This window comes from Peromyscus leucopus, unplaced genomic scaffold, assembly GCF_004664715.2.
Source record: "Peromyscus leucopus breed LL Stock unplaced genomic scaffold, UCI_PerLeu_2.1 scaffold_1045, whole genome shotgun sequence".
NCBI lineage: Eukaryota > Metazoa > Chordata > Mammalia > Rodentia > Cricetidae > Peromyscus > Peromyscus leucopus.
Window position 1 is genome coordinate 4,060 of NW_023504166.1, and position 19,355 is coordinate 23,414.

The window sequence follows — 19,355 nt, forward strand, 5'->3', positions numbered from 1 at the left end:
CCTGGAAACAACCTAGATGCCCGTGAACTCAAGAATGGATTAAGAAAAGGTGGTACATATACACAATGGAGTATTACTCAGCAGAGAAAAACAATGGCAGCATAAAACTTGCAGGCAAATGGATGGAACTAGAAAATATCATCCTGAGTGAGGTAACCCAGACTCAGAAGGACAAACATTGTATGTACTCACTCATAAGTGGGTACTAGATATAAAGCAAAGAACAATCAGACTGCAACCCACAGAACCAGGGAGGCTTCCTAGCAGAGGAGACCCTAGGATGACTGTGGCTTATAATAGGTTTTGGTTTTACCCATTCACAGGGCAAGCCTCAATGAAACATTTCACTACTAGGATAAGAATTTGTACTGTATCAAGCTGATGAAAGAAAATGCTGACCTGGGCTTGAGAGATGGATGGCTCAGAGGTTAAGAGCATGGACTGCTCTTCCAGAAGTCCTGAGTTCAATTCCCAGCACCCACATGGTGGCTCACAAACATATACATAATAAACTAATAAATCAGAAGAAGAAGAAGAAGAAGAAGAAGAAGAAGAAGAAGAAGAAGAAGAAGAAGAAGAAGAAGAAGAAGGAGGAGAAGAAGAAGAAGAAGAAGAAGAAGAAGAAGCTGGCCGTACTTTCAGGAGGGCAGGCTAAAATCTCTTTAGGTTATGGATTAGCCTATAGAAAAATGTCTGCCATAAATCAAACAGTGAAAGGGAATCTCACTTACACAACTGAAGTAAAACATAGCTCTCTGAACAGATGAGGATAGGTTTTTTCTGTATCCCAGAATCTAATCAATATTTATATGTATAGTTCAGCTCTCATTTGGCTTATTGGGAAATGTTATCATTTATACTAATTTCAACAGAAAAAAATATTTTAGTGTTTTAAAATAACAACCTTTATGTTCAAGCTGTCTGTATATTATCTCTCCTGCAGTTGTACATAAATTGCTTTTACATTAAAAAAAAAATCCACAGGAAGAATCATGAGCTAAGAAACTTCAAGTGTTGTTATGAGGTATCTCCAGCAGCCATGAAAAAGGTCTAGAACCATTTTACAGAAGAGGGAATGCTTGAGCCACACACTATGTAAACACAACACATCAAAGGACTATGTTTAGGAGTACAACAATGGAAATGTTTTGAAATACTAAGTGTAAACCTTCTTGACCCTAAATGAGGCCATTGTTTCTTAGGTATTCTAAAAGAAATAGCAGCCAAAGATAAATAAATTGTATCTTGATCAGAAAAAATTTAAATATTTAAGTTTTAGTAATAAAAGACAGGGTACAATTTGTTATTTTGTTAATGTTGCTGATGTGTTATTGAATAAATGCATAATTTAACAATGTATGTAACCATCAATTAAATATTTCATAATTTAAATAAACTCTTTTTTTGACAGCCAAATCATCTTTATTGAGAGAATGGGTCTCTAGGGGAATGATGGGCCTGGGGCCCTCACTGCACAGCTTGTTCGTTGGCGCTGCCTCCAGAATCTGAAAGTTCTGGAGGGCTGGAGAAGGGCTCAATGTGCAGGGCTTCAAAGGCATCATCTGCACCGAAGGCCAGGCCCACTGTGGCTGGGGCATGTACCGGTGCTGTCTGGCTAGTGAAGCCACACTCGCCCAGAGTTTTTCTGTCATCAAGGAGCTGGTCATCCTTGTACAGCCGCTGCTCTTCTGGAGGCCGCTGGAGGATGCGTTGGACAACACGCTTTAGCTGGAACACGGTACTCATCTCCTTGGCTTCCGTGAAGATGGTGGTCTTGTGGCGGCGGATCATGAGAAACACCTAAGGATGGCAAGCCCGTGTCAAGCCCAGCATGCTGCCCCTCTTCCCCCACTCCCCTGGCCCTGGTGCCCCCTTACCAACACCCCCAAGCCCCGAAAGCCTTATCCCCGCCATAAACAAACTTTATTTTTACTTATTTGCCCTAGGCTTAACCATGAAAACAAATATAGAAGGTCGACGCTGCTTTTTAAATGGTTCATATTTGTATTTAGAATGACTATAAACTTAGTTTTGAGCACATTAAAAAATCTGATCATTTAAAAGGTGATTAACCATTTGTATGTTTTAACTATTTTAGCAGTTTACAACAAGTTAGTAGCTTTCATAAGATTAGGATTTTACAGTTTTAGACATACATTTCCAAATTAATTATTGTTAACCTGAGTATACCTTTCCAACCTCAGGAATTTATTATACAGAAATCGATTCTAAGCCAAAATATCTTGGAGACTTGTCATTGTTTTAGTCTAAAAGGAAGACTAAGGCTGTTTGTTTGTTTGTTTGTTTTTGTTTATCGAGACAGGATTTCTCTGTGTAGTTTTGGTGCCTGTCCTGGATCTCACTCTGTAGCCCAGCCTGGCCTCGTAGTCACTGAGATCCCCCTGTCTCTGCCTCCCAAGTGCTAGGATTAAAGGCATGTGCTGACACCACCCAGCAAGACTAAGTTTTAAAGTGTTGTCTTAGTTGGTTTCTATCACATGGTCATCTTAAGATGGTAATGAAAAATTATGTGGCATGTCTTTTAACCTTAGTAAAGATGGCTACCATGCACACTATCTTTTTATCCTAAAGAGGCATCAGCTAAGATGAAGACAAACTATATGGCTGTTATTTAAAAATATCCATTTTGCTGGGCGGTGGTGGCACACGCCTTTAATCCCAGCACTTGGCAGGCAGAGGCAGGTGGATCTTTGTGAGTTCAAGCCAGCCTGGTCTACAAAGCGAGTTCCAGGAAAGGCGAAAAGCTACACAGAAAAACCCTGTCTCGAAAAACCAAAAAACCAAAAAACCAAAAAACAAAAACAAAAACAAAACAAAACAAAACAAAACATTAAATGCAATCTCTAATTTTCCAGAGAGGGTTTCTCTGTGTTGCCCTGACAGTGCTGGAATTCTCTGTAGGCCAGTCTGTCTTCAAACTCACAGACAGCCGGGCGGTGGTGGCGCACGCCTTTAATCCCAGCACTGGGGAGGCAGAGGCAGGCGGATCTCTGTGAGTTTGAGGCCAGCCTGGACTACCAAGTGAGTCCCAGGAAAGGCGCAAAGCTACACAGAGAAACCCTGTCTCGAAAAACAAAAAAACAAACAAACAAACTCACAGACATTTGCCTGCATGCACCACCACCACCAGGTTGCTATTAGATTTAAAATTCTGTAGGATTTTCAGATGTACTATCAGGTATTACACAGAATGTATCTTAAAAAATCTTAAGAGGGAAAATTGTGGATATTTATCTCTAGAATCCAACTAATAAGCTAATGTTATTGTAGGTGTGAAACAAATAATTGACCTGTATTTTATTTAGAGGCACAATAAGTTCTATAGGCTCCTTATCACTAAGGGATTATTGTGAATTACCACTTTAGCAATCATTTGATTAATTTATCAATTACTTGATAAATTAATAGCCTGCTCTGTTTTAAATGTTACATTTTTGTTGTAAAATTTAACTGAGAGCTTCCAGAAAGCAACTTAAAGATCACAGCTAGATCTCTAGTAGTGATAAACAGATTAGAGAGTTCTTATTGATATAATCCCAAAATTTTAAATTTTGCTCTTACTATGAAAGTTAAGCATTTATTTAAACATTAATTAGATGATCAGGAGAAGATAACATCCTCAGTATAATGTATGAATATTACCTCTAGAAATTTATACTGCACTGTCTTAGTGCTTTATGCCCTGATTGCAATTGTCTCTATATTATAAGTTGGGTTTGTTTTAATATTTTTGTCCCCTGCAGGTATCATTTATAATGAGTTATTCCCACTATGAGGGAATAACAAAAAACATTTTCCACAAAGGGAGTTTTAATTTTGAGTCATTTCTGCTGTGAGGGGGAAAAAAAAATCACAGAACATTTAAACAAAAATCAAGCAAACAAAAAAACAAAAAACAAAAAAACAAAAAAAACCCCTAATTCTGGGGCAGTCGAGCTAGCTCATGTTGCAGTGTTGGAGTTCCACAGGTCATTCCTTGGAACTCACTCTGTTCCACAAGACCCTGGCAGCCCTAAAAGAGGCAGCCTGGAGGGCTTTGAGTTCCAGCCAGGTCACTCATGAGGGTGAAAGCTCCAATATGATTCTGTGACCATGGGAAAGCCTGATTGTTGGAGTGTCCTTTAGCCCTCCAAGAAGACCTGTGAAGATGTGTGGCAGAAAAAATATTTTCTCTCTCACCCTCTCCTTTTTTTCCTTGAGAGGTCCCAAGCAATACATTCCTATACACCAGCTTGTAAAATGATTAACATGGAGTTTATTATCTCCCTTTCCATGGGCTAATCATATGAAGTTGTAGAGTTGTTGCTCTGAATATTTTGTTATTTTAGATCTTAACAAATCTCTCAATAATTGTACAAAATGCTTTGTCTCAGAGGACTGAGCAGAACCCATGTTAACTTTCACTCTCACCTACAGTCGTGACCCCTTGGGTGAGAAGACCGAGTTTCCCAAACACCTAAGTCCATTGAAAGAAAACGTTCCTTACATTCTCTGAGATCCTCTTTGCAGCGCCACCTCTGGTTCTCTTTCTGGCGAATTTACAGGAGCAACGGGGGAAACAGTGAGCCATCCTTTCTTCAAAGACAACTCCTGTAGTTGAAAAACAAAAACCACAATACACACTTTAACTATTGAGCCTTTGAAGCTGTGCCCATTCTTTGGAACACACATTCAGAATTACTTTGCTTTCTCTTTTGCTGTCGCAATATTTAATTGTGATAGTTAGTTCTATTTATTAACTTGCCACAACCTACCATCACCTGGAAATTTATAGTCTAAATGAGCTTTTCCTTGATCAGGTTGGCCTTGGCGATTTCCTTGGTTGCCTTAATTAGTATGGAAAAACCCAGAATGAAAGTGTGTGGTACTAATCCCTGCTTTAGGGTACCAAAGTACATAAGAGGAGAGAAAGATGTATATAAGGGTAGAGAAATTGTCTGCATGCATTAATGTCTGCATGTATTCATTGTCCCTCTGCTCCTAGCTGCGCTGTCATGTGACCAGCTGTTTGAAGTTCCTGCACTTGTGACTCCCCAAAGTGATGGACTGTAACATGTGACTGTAAACTGAAAAAACCTTCCCCCTCCTAAGTTTCCTTAAGATTTGTTTTCCAGACTGTTTCATCACAGCAAGAGAAATGAAAACTACAAGTATCACAAGTGGAATGTGGTGACAGTGCACGTCTGGTCTCACTGGTGCCTTTGCTCTTCTCTGTCCCCCTGATGATGCCGAGACAATGAGGTTCTGGTCAAATTCTAGTCTCTCATGCAATTGCAACAGTTAGGAAGATGAGCCTGAGTGGTCACCTCTGGTGCTGGCCTTTTTGGTTGCACATTCCAGATCTGGATATACAGACCAGCAGTGGTCAGATGATAAAAATCAAAGAGTACAAATGTGAATTTATGAAGGGCTAAAGATACAGCTCAGTGGTTAAAGCATCCAGTATGCACAAGACCCTAAATTCAATCCCTAGAAACACACACAAGCAATTCTGAGTTTGTGACTGTATATCTATAGGCAGAGATTTCCTGTCCTATGGCTGCTCTCAAACACAATGAAGCTTATATTAATTGCTCAGACTTATTGCTAACTAGCTCTTACAATTCTAAGATAAAACATAATCCTTATTTACTCTCTGCCAAGTGAAGATGCCTTTATTAATTAACATGGCAGTTTCATAGACTCAAACTCCATCTAGCTGGTGTCTCCAGAGTCCACCCTTCTAGCATTCTCCTAGTGTGGCTCCCCAACCTAACCTTATTCTGTTCAGCTACTGGCCAACAGCTTCTTTTTGATTAAACCAATCACAGCAATCAATCTTCACAGTATCCAAAATGATTATAACTCCAGCATTGGAAAGGTTAAACCAACACTTGAAAATGTGAGGTAAAATTGGAGTATGTAGTGAGACCAAAATCTCAACACAAAGAAAAAAAAGGAAAGAAGAGTGAGAAACAGAACCCAAACCAAAGTAGGAAGAGAAGGGAGTCAGCCTGAAGTTAACCACGGCTACAGTAGACCAGTGTCAGAAACTAAACACAGCTGGCAAAAGGGTTAATGGTGCTTGCGGCCAAGCCTGACAACCCCAGGTTCATCCCTTGCACCCACATGTGGAAGGAGAGAACAACTCTTGCAAATCGTTCTCTGACATACACACTTCAGCTCTGGTGTGCAAGAACACAAGCATATACAAAGAAATAGAAATTTAAAAACTCCAACTCCATAGGCAAGGCATGGCACACACCATTAAACCAGAAATCTGGATGCAGGCTAGATGATCTCTTGAGTTTGAGGGCAGCTTGGTAGACATACAGAATTCCAAGACAGCCAGGTCTACACATAAAGACCCTAACTCAAAAATATAAAAGTATAGGGGAAAAACACACAAAACAAAATCTAGTGGAGTAGAGACAACCAGAATTCTTTTGCTTCTCTATGAATCTGAAACAAAACATGGACATATGTCTGCAAGGAGAGGTGACATGTGGAGAGGACAGTTAGATACCAGATAAAACTAGAAATATGGAACTTTAATTGCTTTTAAGATCTTTTTTTTTTTTTTTTGCTTTGATCTCAGTACTGGAAAGCAAGGAGCATCTGTGACTTGGAGGTTATCCTGGTCTACATAGCCAGTAGAAAAAAGCAGCATAAGAGGACAGGTACATAATAAACTCAACCTCAAAATTATTTTCAATTTCATGTGTGTGGAGGACGCCTGCCTCTCTGCATCACTTACATGTAGTGCTCGAGGAGACCACAAGAGGGTGACAGACACGTGGAACTGTAGCCAGAGACGGTTGTGAACCACCATTTTTTAGGTGCTGGGACCTTAAAAAGCCATCTCTCTGGCCCCTGAACTTAGAATTCCTAAAGGAAACTAAAGACTCTAATACAGAAAAGTAAGGAAAGCTTTAAGCAACAAACACATTTTTCCTCAGGGAGACCTCAAGTAAAGAGCAGAGTGAAGCCTTGAGATCCACAGATCCAACTGACAATGGAAAAAACCAGGTTTTATGCACCATCACACCCTGCTGCAAAAAATATCTTCTCAAAATTAGCAGAGCATGGCCCAGCAGTGGTGGCACATGCCTTTAATTCCAGTACTTGGGAGGCAGAGCCAGGTAGACCTCTGTGAGTTCTAGGCCAGCATGGTCTACAGTGAGATCCAGCACAGGCACCAAAACTACACAAAGAAACCCTGTCTGGAAAAAAACAAAAACAAACAAACAAAAAAAGATTGGCAGAGCACCCAAGCAGACATCTGAGAAGGGACATACATGTCTCTGCCTTGAGCTTGGGGCTTAAAATTAATCAAACCCTTGTACAGAGGGACAGAATGGCAGCTATCTCCAATGCTCAACACCCCACCTCTCCATCTGGTCAGAATCAGGCCACCTCCAAAACTTCTGTAGACAAGAGGGCAGGAGATGACTTGGCTACCACCTTAGATTTCAGCGACTTATTGGCAGAAATGGAGATATTGTCCTTTTTGTTTGCTTGTTTTTGTTTGTTCACTTGGTATCTCTTTGTTTTGTTCCAGAACATGCTTTCTCTGTGTAGCTCTGGCTGTCCTGAATCTCACTCTATAGCTGGCCTTGAACTCAGTCACCTGATTCTTTGCAGCTCCTGAGTGCTGAGATAAAGGAAAGCCCAGATGAGATATTCTAAAGAGGTATTTGTGGGCCTTCATTGGCTATTAGAGTGTTGAGACAATAGACCCCAAGAAATGGAACTTTCTAGAGAAATCTTTTTTCTCTGACTGGCATAGTACTATGTAGACCATGCTGGCTTCAAAAATCAAAGAGATCTGATTCCTTCTGTGTGCTGTACAAAGGCATGCACCACCATACTGGTTCTCATTTTGTCCACTATAAATCTAATCCACATAGTTCATTCAGAAGGTCTCATTTCATAATGACCTTTCTTTAAATTCTTGCAGAGGACTAGGCTGCAGAGGACAATGGAGCTCTGTGAGTTTGAGGCTTAGACTGGTCTACATGGTGAGTTCCAGGTGAGCCAGTTCTATGTACTAGTGGTATTCTATCTCAAAAACAAAACAAAGCATCTACAGTGGACATGATCACATTCTTTTGGACCTTGAAGCCAACCAAATAGAAAAGAATCATTTGGGGCTGGAGAGGTGGCTCAGAGGTTAAGAGCACTGACTGATCTTCCAGGTCATGAGTTCAATTCCCAGCAACCACATGGTGGCTCACAACCATCTGTAATAAGATCTGGCACCATCTTCTGTATACATAATGATTAAATAAATCTTAAAAAAATTAAAATCTTCACTGTTAATGACTTCTGGTGGGAGTTTGGAAGGACTGTTTACTTTAAGGTACTGGACACTGGGAGTTTGACCATGCTCCAGTGAATATACTGACAATACAAATTGGACTCTTAATTCTTTCCTCTTCATTTCTTTGGGGGAGGTCACCAGGGAGTGGAGAAAGTGAATGTGAACAGAATGCATTATGCAAATCTCAAAAAAATCAATAAAAATGTTACGTTGGGAAAAAAGAAAACAAATCCAAAGCTTTCCTTGTCTGCAGAGCAACTTCTGGGCTAACCTGGGGAAATGAAGAGTACTGAGAGGAATGGGGATATTGCTCAGAAAGTTGGAGTCAAGAAGACCATACGTTCAATTCCAAATACTAGAGAGAACAAAACACTGCTTACCAGAACCTTTAGGACACAGTAAATTAGTGACATTACTGCTTCCATTAAAAAGAAAAATCTCAGCTGGGCGTGGTGGTACACACCTTTAATCCCAGCACTCAGAAGGCAGAGCCAGGCGGACCTCTGTGAGTTCAAGGCCAGCCTGGCCTACAGAGTGAGTTCCAGGAAAGGCACAAAGCTACACAGAGAAACCCTGTCTCGAAAAACAAAACAAACAAAAAAAAAAAAAAAAAAAAGAAAGAAAGAGCCGGGCGGTGGTGGCGCACGCCTTTAATCCCAGTACTTGGGAGGCAGAGGCAGGCGGATCTCTGAGTTTGAGGCCAGTCTGGGCTACCAAGTGAGTTCCAAAACCACAGAGCTCCACTGTCCTCTGTAGCCTAGTCCCCTGCAAGAATTTAAAGAAAGGTCTATATGAAATGAAACAAAAAAAAAGAAAGAAAGAAAGAAAGAAAGAAAGAAAGAAAGAAAGAAAGAAAGAAAGAAAGAAAGAAAGAAAGAAAGAAAGAAAAACCTCAGCTGGGCGTGGTGGCACATGCCTTTAATCCCAGCACTGGGAGGCAGAGCCAGGCAAATCTGTGAGTTCCAGTCCAGATCAATGACAGGCTCCAAAACTACACAGAGAAAACCTGTCTGGGGAGGGGAACCAAAAGGGAGGGGGTGAAGAGGAGGGTGTAATCTCAAGCTAAGCATGGTGGCACACACGTTTAATCCCAGCACTAACGAGGACTATGGGGGTCCAGCCCCTCGATAGTCCCCTCCCAGGGTCCGCGGAAGGCTCTATCAACCAGCAGAGAATCTTTAGGGTCGGTAAATCAGTCTACGCACTCAGAGTTCTTTGATCCCTTCGCTTTAATTCCTCTGGCATAACATCCTTTATACACAGCCTCAGTTCTGTTCTCATGTCTAGCTCCTTTCTTGCCTGATTTCTCTCTATATTTATCTACTGTCCCCTCTATGTTCTATCTTAATTCCTTCATCTAGTTCTGTCCCTTCTAGGTTCTCATCTATCTAGTTCTTTCCCCTATCAGCTCCTCTCCTGTCTCCTTCTCTCTCATCTGGCTCTTCCTCATCTTGTTCTTCCCCATCTGGCTCTTCCTCATCTTCCATCTCGTTCCTCTAGTCCTCTCTTTTAGCTCTTCAATCTAGTTCTTTCCCATCTCAGCTCGTCCTCTCAAGTTCTTACCCATCTCGTTCTTCCATTCTCTTCTCTCTTCTTCGTCCTGTCCTCTGCTTTACAGTTATATATCTCCCCAAAATCACAATCCTCCCCTCCACCCAGGACACTCAGCCTGAACTTCCTCAGGCAGTGATTGTCCACTATCAGGATCAAATGGAGGGTTGATAAGAATTACAAAGAAGGGCACTAGTTGTTAATTACCATTTGTGACCCAAAGGGGAAGTGACTAATGAATTAACTAAAGGCTAAATATGGGTAACATCTAAGAAGAGGGATCTTACGTGCACAACTATAACCTTAAATGTGTTTGGTAAAGGATGTTAAAAATCTATAAGTTGCTAGGTCAATGGGAGAAAATAAAACTGTCTTCTTTTTTCCTGTGGCTCCTATCTTTCCAAGCTGTCTGCCGTTTTTCTGCAGGGTGGGGGAAAGTGTGCTCAGTCTCTAGGCAACCTGTGTACAGCTAGATGCCTCTGGTGATACAGGGAGGCTTGAACTGGGAGTTCTGGCTGAGCATAGCTGTTAGCACAGAAGTTTATCTAAATATTCCTAGAAGTGGTTAGGTAAGTAGTTAGAGGTCTATAAAGTTAGTAAGGCTGTAAGAAAGAAGGGCCTAAGCTAAATTGTGTAAAACTATTACTTAGTGTCCACCTGGCCTAGGCGGCGTCCTCTTGTGAATTTACTGTAAGTCAGGAGACTTGTACGTGGGCTGCTATCACTTGTTAGTCCTTGGAAGTTGGGCGCCCCCCTGGGTGGTGTCTCCTTGTGGAATTTAAGTCAGGAGACTTTCAGGTGGGTTGTTATCATTGTTAGTCCTTGGCAGTTGGGCGTCCACCTGGGTGGTGTATCCTGTAGTCCTTGAAAGTGGCCAAGGGAGATATCTGATTCCAGAGAAAGCCTTTCCCTGAGGCTGTTCTCCAAATTACCTGGAATGTGTATGTCCAGAGAGTGCTCAGTCTACACTGTTAGTCCTTCTTAGGGAAAAGTCAATTGGGAAAGCTATGAAGGCACACATGATTTTCATAACAGAATAAAATACAGCTGATATATAACAAGCCAAGTAACACCAAAAACTCCTTGGGATTTGGCTTCCTCTGGAGGAATTCCATGATCCCTCCAGGTAGTGACTTTGCCATAACCAGCTGAGTTCTTATGATATATTCCTGCGGCCCGCAACACAGCACTGGGGAGGCTAAGGCAGGCTAATCTCTGATTCTGGGGACAGTCTGATCCAGGACAGCCAGGGCTACACAAAGAAATCCTGTCTCAAAAATACAAATTACCAAAGAAAGAACAGAAAAGAGATGTAAGGCCAGGTGTGTTAGAGCATGCCTTTAATGCCAGGACTCAACAAACAGAGACAGAGGGATCTCTGTGAGTTTAAGGTTGAGTTTGGGGTCAGCCTGATCTACAAGGTGAGTTCCAGGACAGCCAGGGTGTTACACAGAGAAGCCCTGTCTTAGAAATACCACAGGAGCCGGGCGGTGGTGGCGCACGCCTTTAATCCCAGCACTCGGGAGGCAGAGTTCGAGGCCAACCTGGGCTACCAAGTGAGTCCCAGGAAAGGCGCAAAGCTACACAGAGAAACCCTGTCTCAAAAAAAAAAAAAAAAAAAAAAAATACCACAGGAGCTACAAGGTCTTATTAAGTCAATCTTGCTCACCATGCACAAAGACCTGGGTTTGATCCCTAGAACCTCATAAATGTTGCTTAGTAGTATGCACATGCCATTTAACTCCAAGGAAGTGGAGGCAGGAGTATCAGAATTTCAAGGTTTTCTTTGAAATTCAATCGCTCCACTACAGAGTCAAGAGTTCCAAGAAAGACTGCATGAGACCCAGATCATGCCTCAATGAAAATCAGGATATGATTCTAATTACTCAGGATTTACCTGTGAGAACTGGAGGATCAAACTGCTTCAAATTCAAACGCTTCTGCTTCTAAACAGCAGAAAGAATACTGAGAGTTGGGGATTTAGCTCAGTGGTAGAGCATTTGCCTAGCAAATGCAAGGCCCTGGCTTCAGTCCTCAGCTGGGGGTATGGGGATAACACTGATAGGGAAGAGAAAGCCTAGAGAATGGGAGAAAAATCATTGCCAGCTTTTTCTCTGACAAGAGATCAACATCCTGAATATATAAAGATCTCAAAAACAAACAGCAACAACAAAAAACAGAACTGAGTATCCAATCATTGCATAAGCAAATGCATTTACCAGTCAGTAAAAGAAATACAAATTACCAATAAATACATGATAAGTACTTAACATCTCTAGTCATTAGGAAAATACCAGTCAAAAGCACAGAGGTAGGTAGCTGCTCACAGTATCACACACCTTTAATCCCAGCGCTCTGGAAAGCAGAAGCAGGAGAATCTGAGTGAGGCTAGCCTGGTCTACAGAACAAGTTCCTAGATAACTAGGCCTGCACAGAGAAACCCTGTCTCAAAAAACCCAATAAGTAAATAAATAACATTAAATTAAAATACTTCAACTAATTAAAAAGTGTAACAGCTGGGTGGTAAATCACACATTTAATCCTAGCATTTGGGAGCCAGAAGAGTCAGGTGAATCCCTGAGTTCCTTGCCAGCCTGGTCTACAAATAGAGTTCCAGGACAGTCAAGGGTTCATGGAGAAAAAAAAAAAAAAAAAAAAAAAAAAACCAAAAACAAAGAAATCCACAAAATGAATATTGCAAAGATGTCAGGGCACAAAATGGGACCCGAACACTTTTGAATTTCAAGACAGAGTTTCTCTCTGTAGCTTTGCAGCCTGTCCTGGAACTCCCTCTGTAGACTAGGCTGGCCTTAAACTCAGAGATATGCCTGCTTCTGCAGGAATTAGGGCTGTGTACCTCCAAGTCAGGCTTATCTATGAATTTTTACAGAAATCAATTCAACTAAGGCCAATGGTTGAATAAAACAGATGTAGAGATGAAGGCATAGAAATGTATATATACACAAAGGAGCTAGCAGGGTGGTGGTGGCATACAACCACTGTGGAAATCAGTATGGCGGTTTCTCAGAAAATAGGGAATCAGATCTTCCTCAAGACCCATCCATACCACTCTTGGGCATATACCCAAGGAATGCTTAATCATACCACAAAGATACATGCTCAACTATGTTCATAGCAGCACTATTTGCAATAGCCAGAACCTGGAAACAACCTAAATGCCCGTGAATTCAAGAATGGAGTAAGTAAATGTGGCACCACCAGGCGGTGGTGGCGAATGCCTTTAATCCCAGCATTCGGGAGGCAGAGGCAAGCGATCTCTGTGAGGCCAGCCTGGGCTACAGAGTGAGTTCCAGGACAGGCTCCAAAGCTACCCTGTCTCGAAAAAGCAAAAAAAAAAAAAAAAAAAAAAAAAGCTTAGTTCAGCCAAAAAGAACAAAATTATATTATTTGCAGGAAAATTTGGAATGGAAATCATTTTAAGCAAAAGATTCCAAGAGACAAATATTTCTATTTTTATGCGATTATTTTTTTTTTTTTTTTTTTTTTTTTTTTTTTTTTTTTTTTTTTAAAGGGATTTAAAGTAGACAAGAGACTTCCAAGTAAGAGGGTGGGAAGACTTTTGGGACAGAGGATGTAGATGAATTGTGGGTGTGTTTTTCTTAAAGCACACCTGAAGTTGGGATAAAAAAAAATGGAGAGGATAGGGGAGGAATTGGTGGGAAGGGAAACTGGGGTGGATTTGATCAAAATTGTTACATGGTTGTCTGAGGTTCTCAAACATTAAAAAGATGAACAGGGCAAAAATGACCTGTGTACAATGTATGCCTCTTTGAAATGTCTTAATGAAGCCCATTACTTTCTACAAATACATACTAATTAAAAATTTTTCTTTTTCTGAGAAAGGGTTCAGTATAGCTCAGGACAGCCTCAGATTCACTATGTAGTTAAGAATGACCACAAACTCCTAATTCTGGTGATCTATCACCTTTGGGGTGCTGGATTTATGGGACTGTTCTACCATGCTCAGTTTGTGTGTGGCTGGGGATCAAGCCAAGGACTTCAAGCATTCAGGGGCAGATCTCTACCAAAGGAACTGCACTGAAGCCCCCGCCCCCATTAGCCCTCCTAATTTTAATCTTTCCTGGTCATTTCTTCCAACATTTCATTCAAAGAGTCCCAGGGAACCTACTCCAGTTGGGCCTTGTTATATCCAATATATCCACTTAGTAACACAACTCGAAGGAAATCATGCTTTACTTACCCAGGCCCAGTCGGGAATGTTACAGCTGTTGCTCGCGATCCTGCTGTACACCTCTTGTGTCGATTTTGCTGCAAGCTGTCACCTAAAGAGTCCCTCACAAAGTGTAGCTTAATTTAAAGGGTCCTAAAAAGGCCACGCCCATATTTCACGTCATCATCTCTTAGGAACAGGGATTGGGGAGAGAAAAAAAGGAAGAGTGACAAAGAAGAAATAGAAAACAGAAGAGGCTGGAGAGATGCTCAGTGTTTAAGAGCACTTGCTGCTCTTCCAGAGGACACCAGTGTTGGGGTCCCAGCACCCACTCTGCAGGGTGAGTGGGGTGCACAATGGTTGGTATCTCCATCTCTCAGGAATCAAATGCCTTTAGAAGGAACAAGACATGTGCTCATAGAGTTGTGTAAATGAAAATAAATCTACATTGGGTGTGGTGTCCTACGCCTTTAATCCCACCACTCCATAGGTAGAGCCCAGAAATAGAACTCAGTGAGTTCCAGGCAAGCCTTGCTCCTAAGAAATGGACAAAAAACCAGTGGTGGTGGCCCATGCCTTTAATCCCATCACTCGGGAGGCAGAGGCAGAGGCAGATGGATCTCTGAGTTCCATGCCACTCTAGTCTACAAAGAGAGTTCCAGGACAACCAAGGCTACACAGATAAACCCTGTCTCGAAAAAACAAAGACATACAGAGAGGAAAAAGTATTGGAATTCTACAGATCAGGAAATGATGTTTACCAAGTACGAATCTGATATAGGGCTAATATACAAAATAATTAAATAATCCAGAAAACCGTATATCAAGAAAACAACCCATAGAGCTGGAGAGATGGCTCAGAGGTTAAGAACACTGACTGTTCTTCCAGAGGTCCTGAGTTCAATTCCCAGCAACCACATGGTGGCTCTCAACCATCTGTAATGAGATTTGGCACCCTCTTCTGGCCTGAAGACATACATGCAGACAGAACACTGTATGCATAATAAATAAAACTTTAATAAAAAGAAAAGAAAAGAAAACACCCAAATAAACACTGGAATACAGATTTAAACTCAGAATTTGCAAAAGAGGAAGCACTTAAATGTTAAATATTTTTCGTCATCAGGGAAATGCAAATCAAAACAACTCTGAGATTCTTTTTTTTTTTTTTTTTTTTTTTGGTTTTTCAAGACAGGGTTTCTCTGTGTAGCTTTGCTCCTTTCCTGGAACTCACTTGGTAGCCCAGGCTGGCTCTGCCTCCCGAGTGCTAGGATTAAAGCCGTGTGCCACCACTGCCAGGCTACTCTGAGATTCTTATACCTTATAACTATTAGCAAGACTATGATCAATAAAACAAGATAAGACATGTGGTGGTACATACCTTTAATCCCAGCTCTTGGGAGGCAGAGACAGGCAGATCTCTGTGAGTTTGAGGCCAGCCTGGTCTACAGAGCGAGATCCAGGAAAGGTGCAAAGCCACACAGAGAAACCCTGTCTCGAAAAAACAAAAAAACAACTATATCTTAAAAAAAAAAAAAAGAAAAAGAAAATGTGGTACTTTTGGGGTATGGTAGCACACACCTTTAATCCCAGTACTCAGGAGGCAGAAGAAGGTGGATCTCTGAGTTCCAGCACAAGTTGGTCTACAGAGCTAGTTCCAGGACAGGCAGGGCTACACAGAAAACTCAGTATCAAAAAACAAAAAATGAAAGAAAATGTGGTATATTTACAAAATAAAGTATTATTCAGTTGTTGAAAACATTGGGTAGTGGTGGTGCTTGCTTTTAATCTCAGCTCTTGGGAGGCAGAATCAGGTGGATCTGTGAGTTGAAGACCAGCTTGGTATATAAAATGAGTTACAGGACAGCCAGGACTACACAGATAAACCATGTTTGGAAAAACAAACAAACAATATTGTGAAATTTGCAGGCAAATGGATGAAAATACAAAAAATCATCCGGAGGAACTTAAACCAGAGCCAGAAAAGGAAATATTGAATATATTTAATAGTATGTGGGTTGGGGATTTAGCTCAGTGGTAGAGCACTTGCCCAGCAAGCACAAGGCCCTGGGTTCGGTCCTCAGCTTCAGAAAAAAAATATGTGGATATTGGCTCTTAAGTCAATGATAACCAAGCTATAATCCATAGAATCAGTGGGTAGGTATAGAGTAAGGGCCTGAGAGAACAGATAGATATCCTTAGCAGAGGGAAATAAGAATAGATAGATATGGATGAAAGGGGGGGTGGATGAGAGGATGGAGTGTGTGTGTGTGTGTGTGTGTGGGGAAGAGTTGTGAGGAGAACAAGGGGAGAGACAGGTAAAATTAAGGAACATTTGAGGACTAGTATGAAAATTAATACCTTAGAAATTTCCTAAAATATATACACATATGAAGGCAATCTAGATGAAATTGCCAGCTAATGAGGGAAACAGAGTCCCAACTGACCATCTCTTGTCACCCAGTGAAGTTTCCAGTACTGGGATTGGTTTACATCTAATTGAGTTGTTGTTCACGGGGTCCCATAGGAATCCCCAAACAACCAAGCTGTTACTAAGATCATAGCTCGCTCTTGACAAACTGGCAGCAAGCCCACATTGCTGAAGACAACACCTACACAGCTCAATGAACATGGAGGAGTCAAGCTGGTGCCTACACAGAGCCTTCACCCCATCATTCCAAAACCTTTGGTACAAGAAGGCACTCTGGCTGCTATCAAAAGAGAATCATAAACCCAGCCTAGCCACAGACCCTTTGACCTACAATCTGTCCTGTTTGCAAAATATGCTAGGACAATGGGGGCACAGAGCTTGTGGGAGTAGCCAACCAACAACTGATTTGACTTAAGTCCCAATTTATGAGATGGAAACTATATCCAACATGGCTTGAGTGGCCAAGAACCAGAGATACATAGCATAGGGACCTAGGGTAAAACCAAATATTACTGCTATAAAAAAATTTAAGAAGCCGGGCAGTGGTGGCGCATGCCTTTAATCCAGCACTCGGGAGGCAGAGGTAGGTGGATCTCTGTGAGTTCCAGGCCAGCTTGGTCTACAAAGGAAGTTCCAGTAAAGTCACAAAGCTACACAGAAAAACCCTGTCTGGAAAAACAAAAACAAAACAAAACAAAAAATAATAAAAAAAAAAAAAAAAGGCTAGAGATGCTGGTTAGAGCCCTCACTACTCTCCATAGACCTGGTTCAATTCCAGCACCCACATGGCAGCTCACAACCGTCTGTAACTGCACTTGCAGGGGATCCGTCACCCTCACACAGACATACATGGAAGCAAAACACTAATGCACATAAAATAAAAATAAATTATTTTAAAAAAGAAAAGAAAAAAAAGTACTGATAAAATGACTCCTATGCAGGGTGGTGTTGGCCCACGCCTTTAATCCCATCACTCGGGAAGCAGAGCCAGGTGCATCTCTCTGAGTTCCAGGTCAGCCTGTGGCTACAAGTGAGTTCCAAGAAAGGCACAAAGCTACACAGAGAAACCCTGTCCCGAAAAACAAAAACAAACAAACAAACAAAGGCCTGGGCAGGCGTCTCCATGATGGGTAAGGTGACCATCTGACGTCCCTCGCAACCTAAGTCAGAAGCTCATTTTTTTTGTAAAAGGGGGACCTCTAGGGTCCTGGCCCCTGTTTTTGGTAACTTTTGCCTTGCTTGCTGACCTTGACCTTGATATCCTCCCTATGCTAATTCCCTCCCGGATTCCACCCTCCTGAATGCTTAAGGGAAGTCCCTTGTCTGTGTATCCTGCATAATGGGCGTTAACAGCTTAGATGCAAGATTATAAAACATCAGTAGCAACCTTCTGCCCTCCGGGGTTCTCCCTTTGTGCCGTAAGCCTGTATTTAAGACCTTCTCCCTCCTTCAATAAACAGCATTCAGCATTTAAAAAAACAAACAAACAAACAACAACACAAAAAAAAAACAAGCTCACTTCTTAACCCCTTAACCACTCAAGCAGTTATAATACCTGCTGCTTCCCACAAATACTTCCTCAATGAAATCTTGTTTCCCAGGGCTGAAGTGGGAAACAGTAACCATATGGTTTCCAATACCATTTACCATTTCTCATATTTAATTCTTTATGCTGGCTTTGCAGATGAAGCAAAATCTGTGAAAGTTAGATAGTGTTTGCTAGACGTCTTTAAGTCCTCCCCCCACACCCACCCCAGACAGAGTTTCTCAATGTGATAGCCTTAGCTGTCCTGGAACTTGCTTTATTTACCAGGCTGGCCTGGAACTCATCCAGACCCACCTGCCTCTGCCTGCCCAAGTGATGGGATTGAAGGCGTGCACCACCACCAAGCCCCACAAGTCTTTTCTAAACAGAGATGCCATATGCATACAGTGTGTGTGGAGTATGTGTATGTGTGTAGTGAATGCACACAATAAGATAATAACTGCACTGGGAGTGCTTATTTGTCCACCTGATCTCAAAATAACAATTCAATCAAATAAACAATTGAATATCTTTGAAATTCAATCTCTCCTTGTTAATAAGAACATTAAGCAGAGTGAATGTCTCTCTGACAAAAATTTGGCTAAAACTCCTATATTTAGATACACAACACTGCCTGATTTTTTACTAAATTATTATTATTAATTTTATTTTATGTGTATGGGTGTTTTGTGTGCATGTATGTCTTTGTACCTTTTGTATGCCTGGTGCCTGGAAAGAGTAGAAGAGGTCAGAAACCCCGGAACTGGAGTAAGAGATAGTTGTGAGCTATCATGTGGGTCCTGGGAATCAAATCCAGGTCCTCTGGAAGAGCCACCAGTGTTCTTAACCACTGAGCCATCTCTCCAGCTCAATATTGTTTATTATCAATACTCTATAATTATTGTTTGAAATTCTTCCAGTTCACCAGTTATATAGAAAAGTGATCTTCCTTCTGTGAAGGATAAAGTTCTTAGAATGTTTTATATGAATTATAAAATAATGATGAAATACTAAAGGATTCTTTTTTGAAAAATAAATTACGTATTCTCTGAGATGTAGAATACAAATAGCTCACACAAAAAAATGACTCCTAATGACATTCTGCTATACTCATGAATCAGTACCTTGCTCAGCCATCAGCAGAAGTTGCCTCCTGTAGCAGATGGGAACAAATATAGAGACACACAGGCAGATATTACACAGAAAGTGAGAGGTTTTGAAACACTTAGCCCTGAATGGGAGGTCTCCAACCAAGTTGTTCCCTCGGAGATCTGGGAACCTTTGGAAGAGGAGCAGGAAAAAGTGTAAGACCCAGAGGGGACACCAAGAAAGC

General features: G+C 41.4%; 1 protein-coding gene across 1 annotated transcript; it reads right to left on the bottom strand.

Annotated features, from left to right (window-relative positions):
* Positions 1-1,467: 1,467 nt before the first annotated feature.
* On the bottom strand, positions 1,468-6,832 carry LOC114684495 (elongin-B-like). Its single transcript, XM_028859088.1, has 2 exons — positions 6,758-6,832; positions 1,468-1,800 (listed from the first exon to the last, which is right to left on the bottom strand). The coding sequence occupies exons 1-2, from the start codon at positions 6,830-6,832 to the stop codon at positions 1,468-1,470; spliced, it is 408 nt and encodes a 135-aa protein (XP_028714921.1).
* Positions 6,833-19,355: the final 12,523 nt, after the last annotated feature.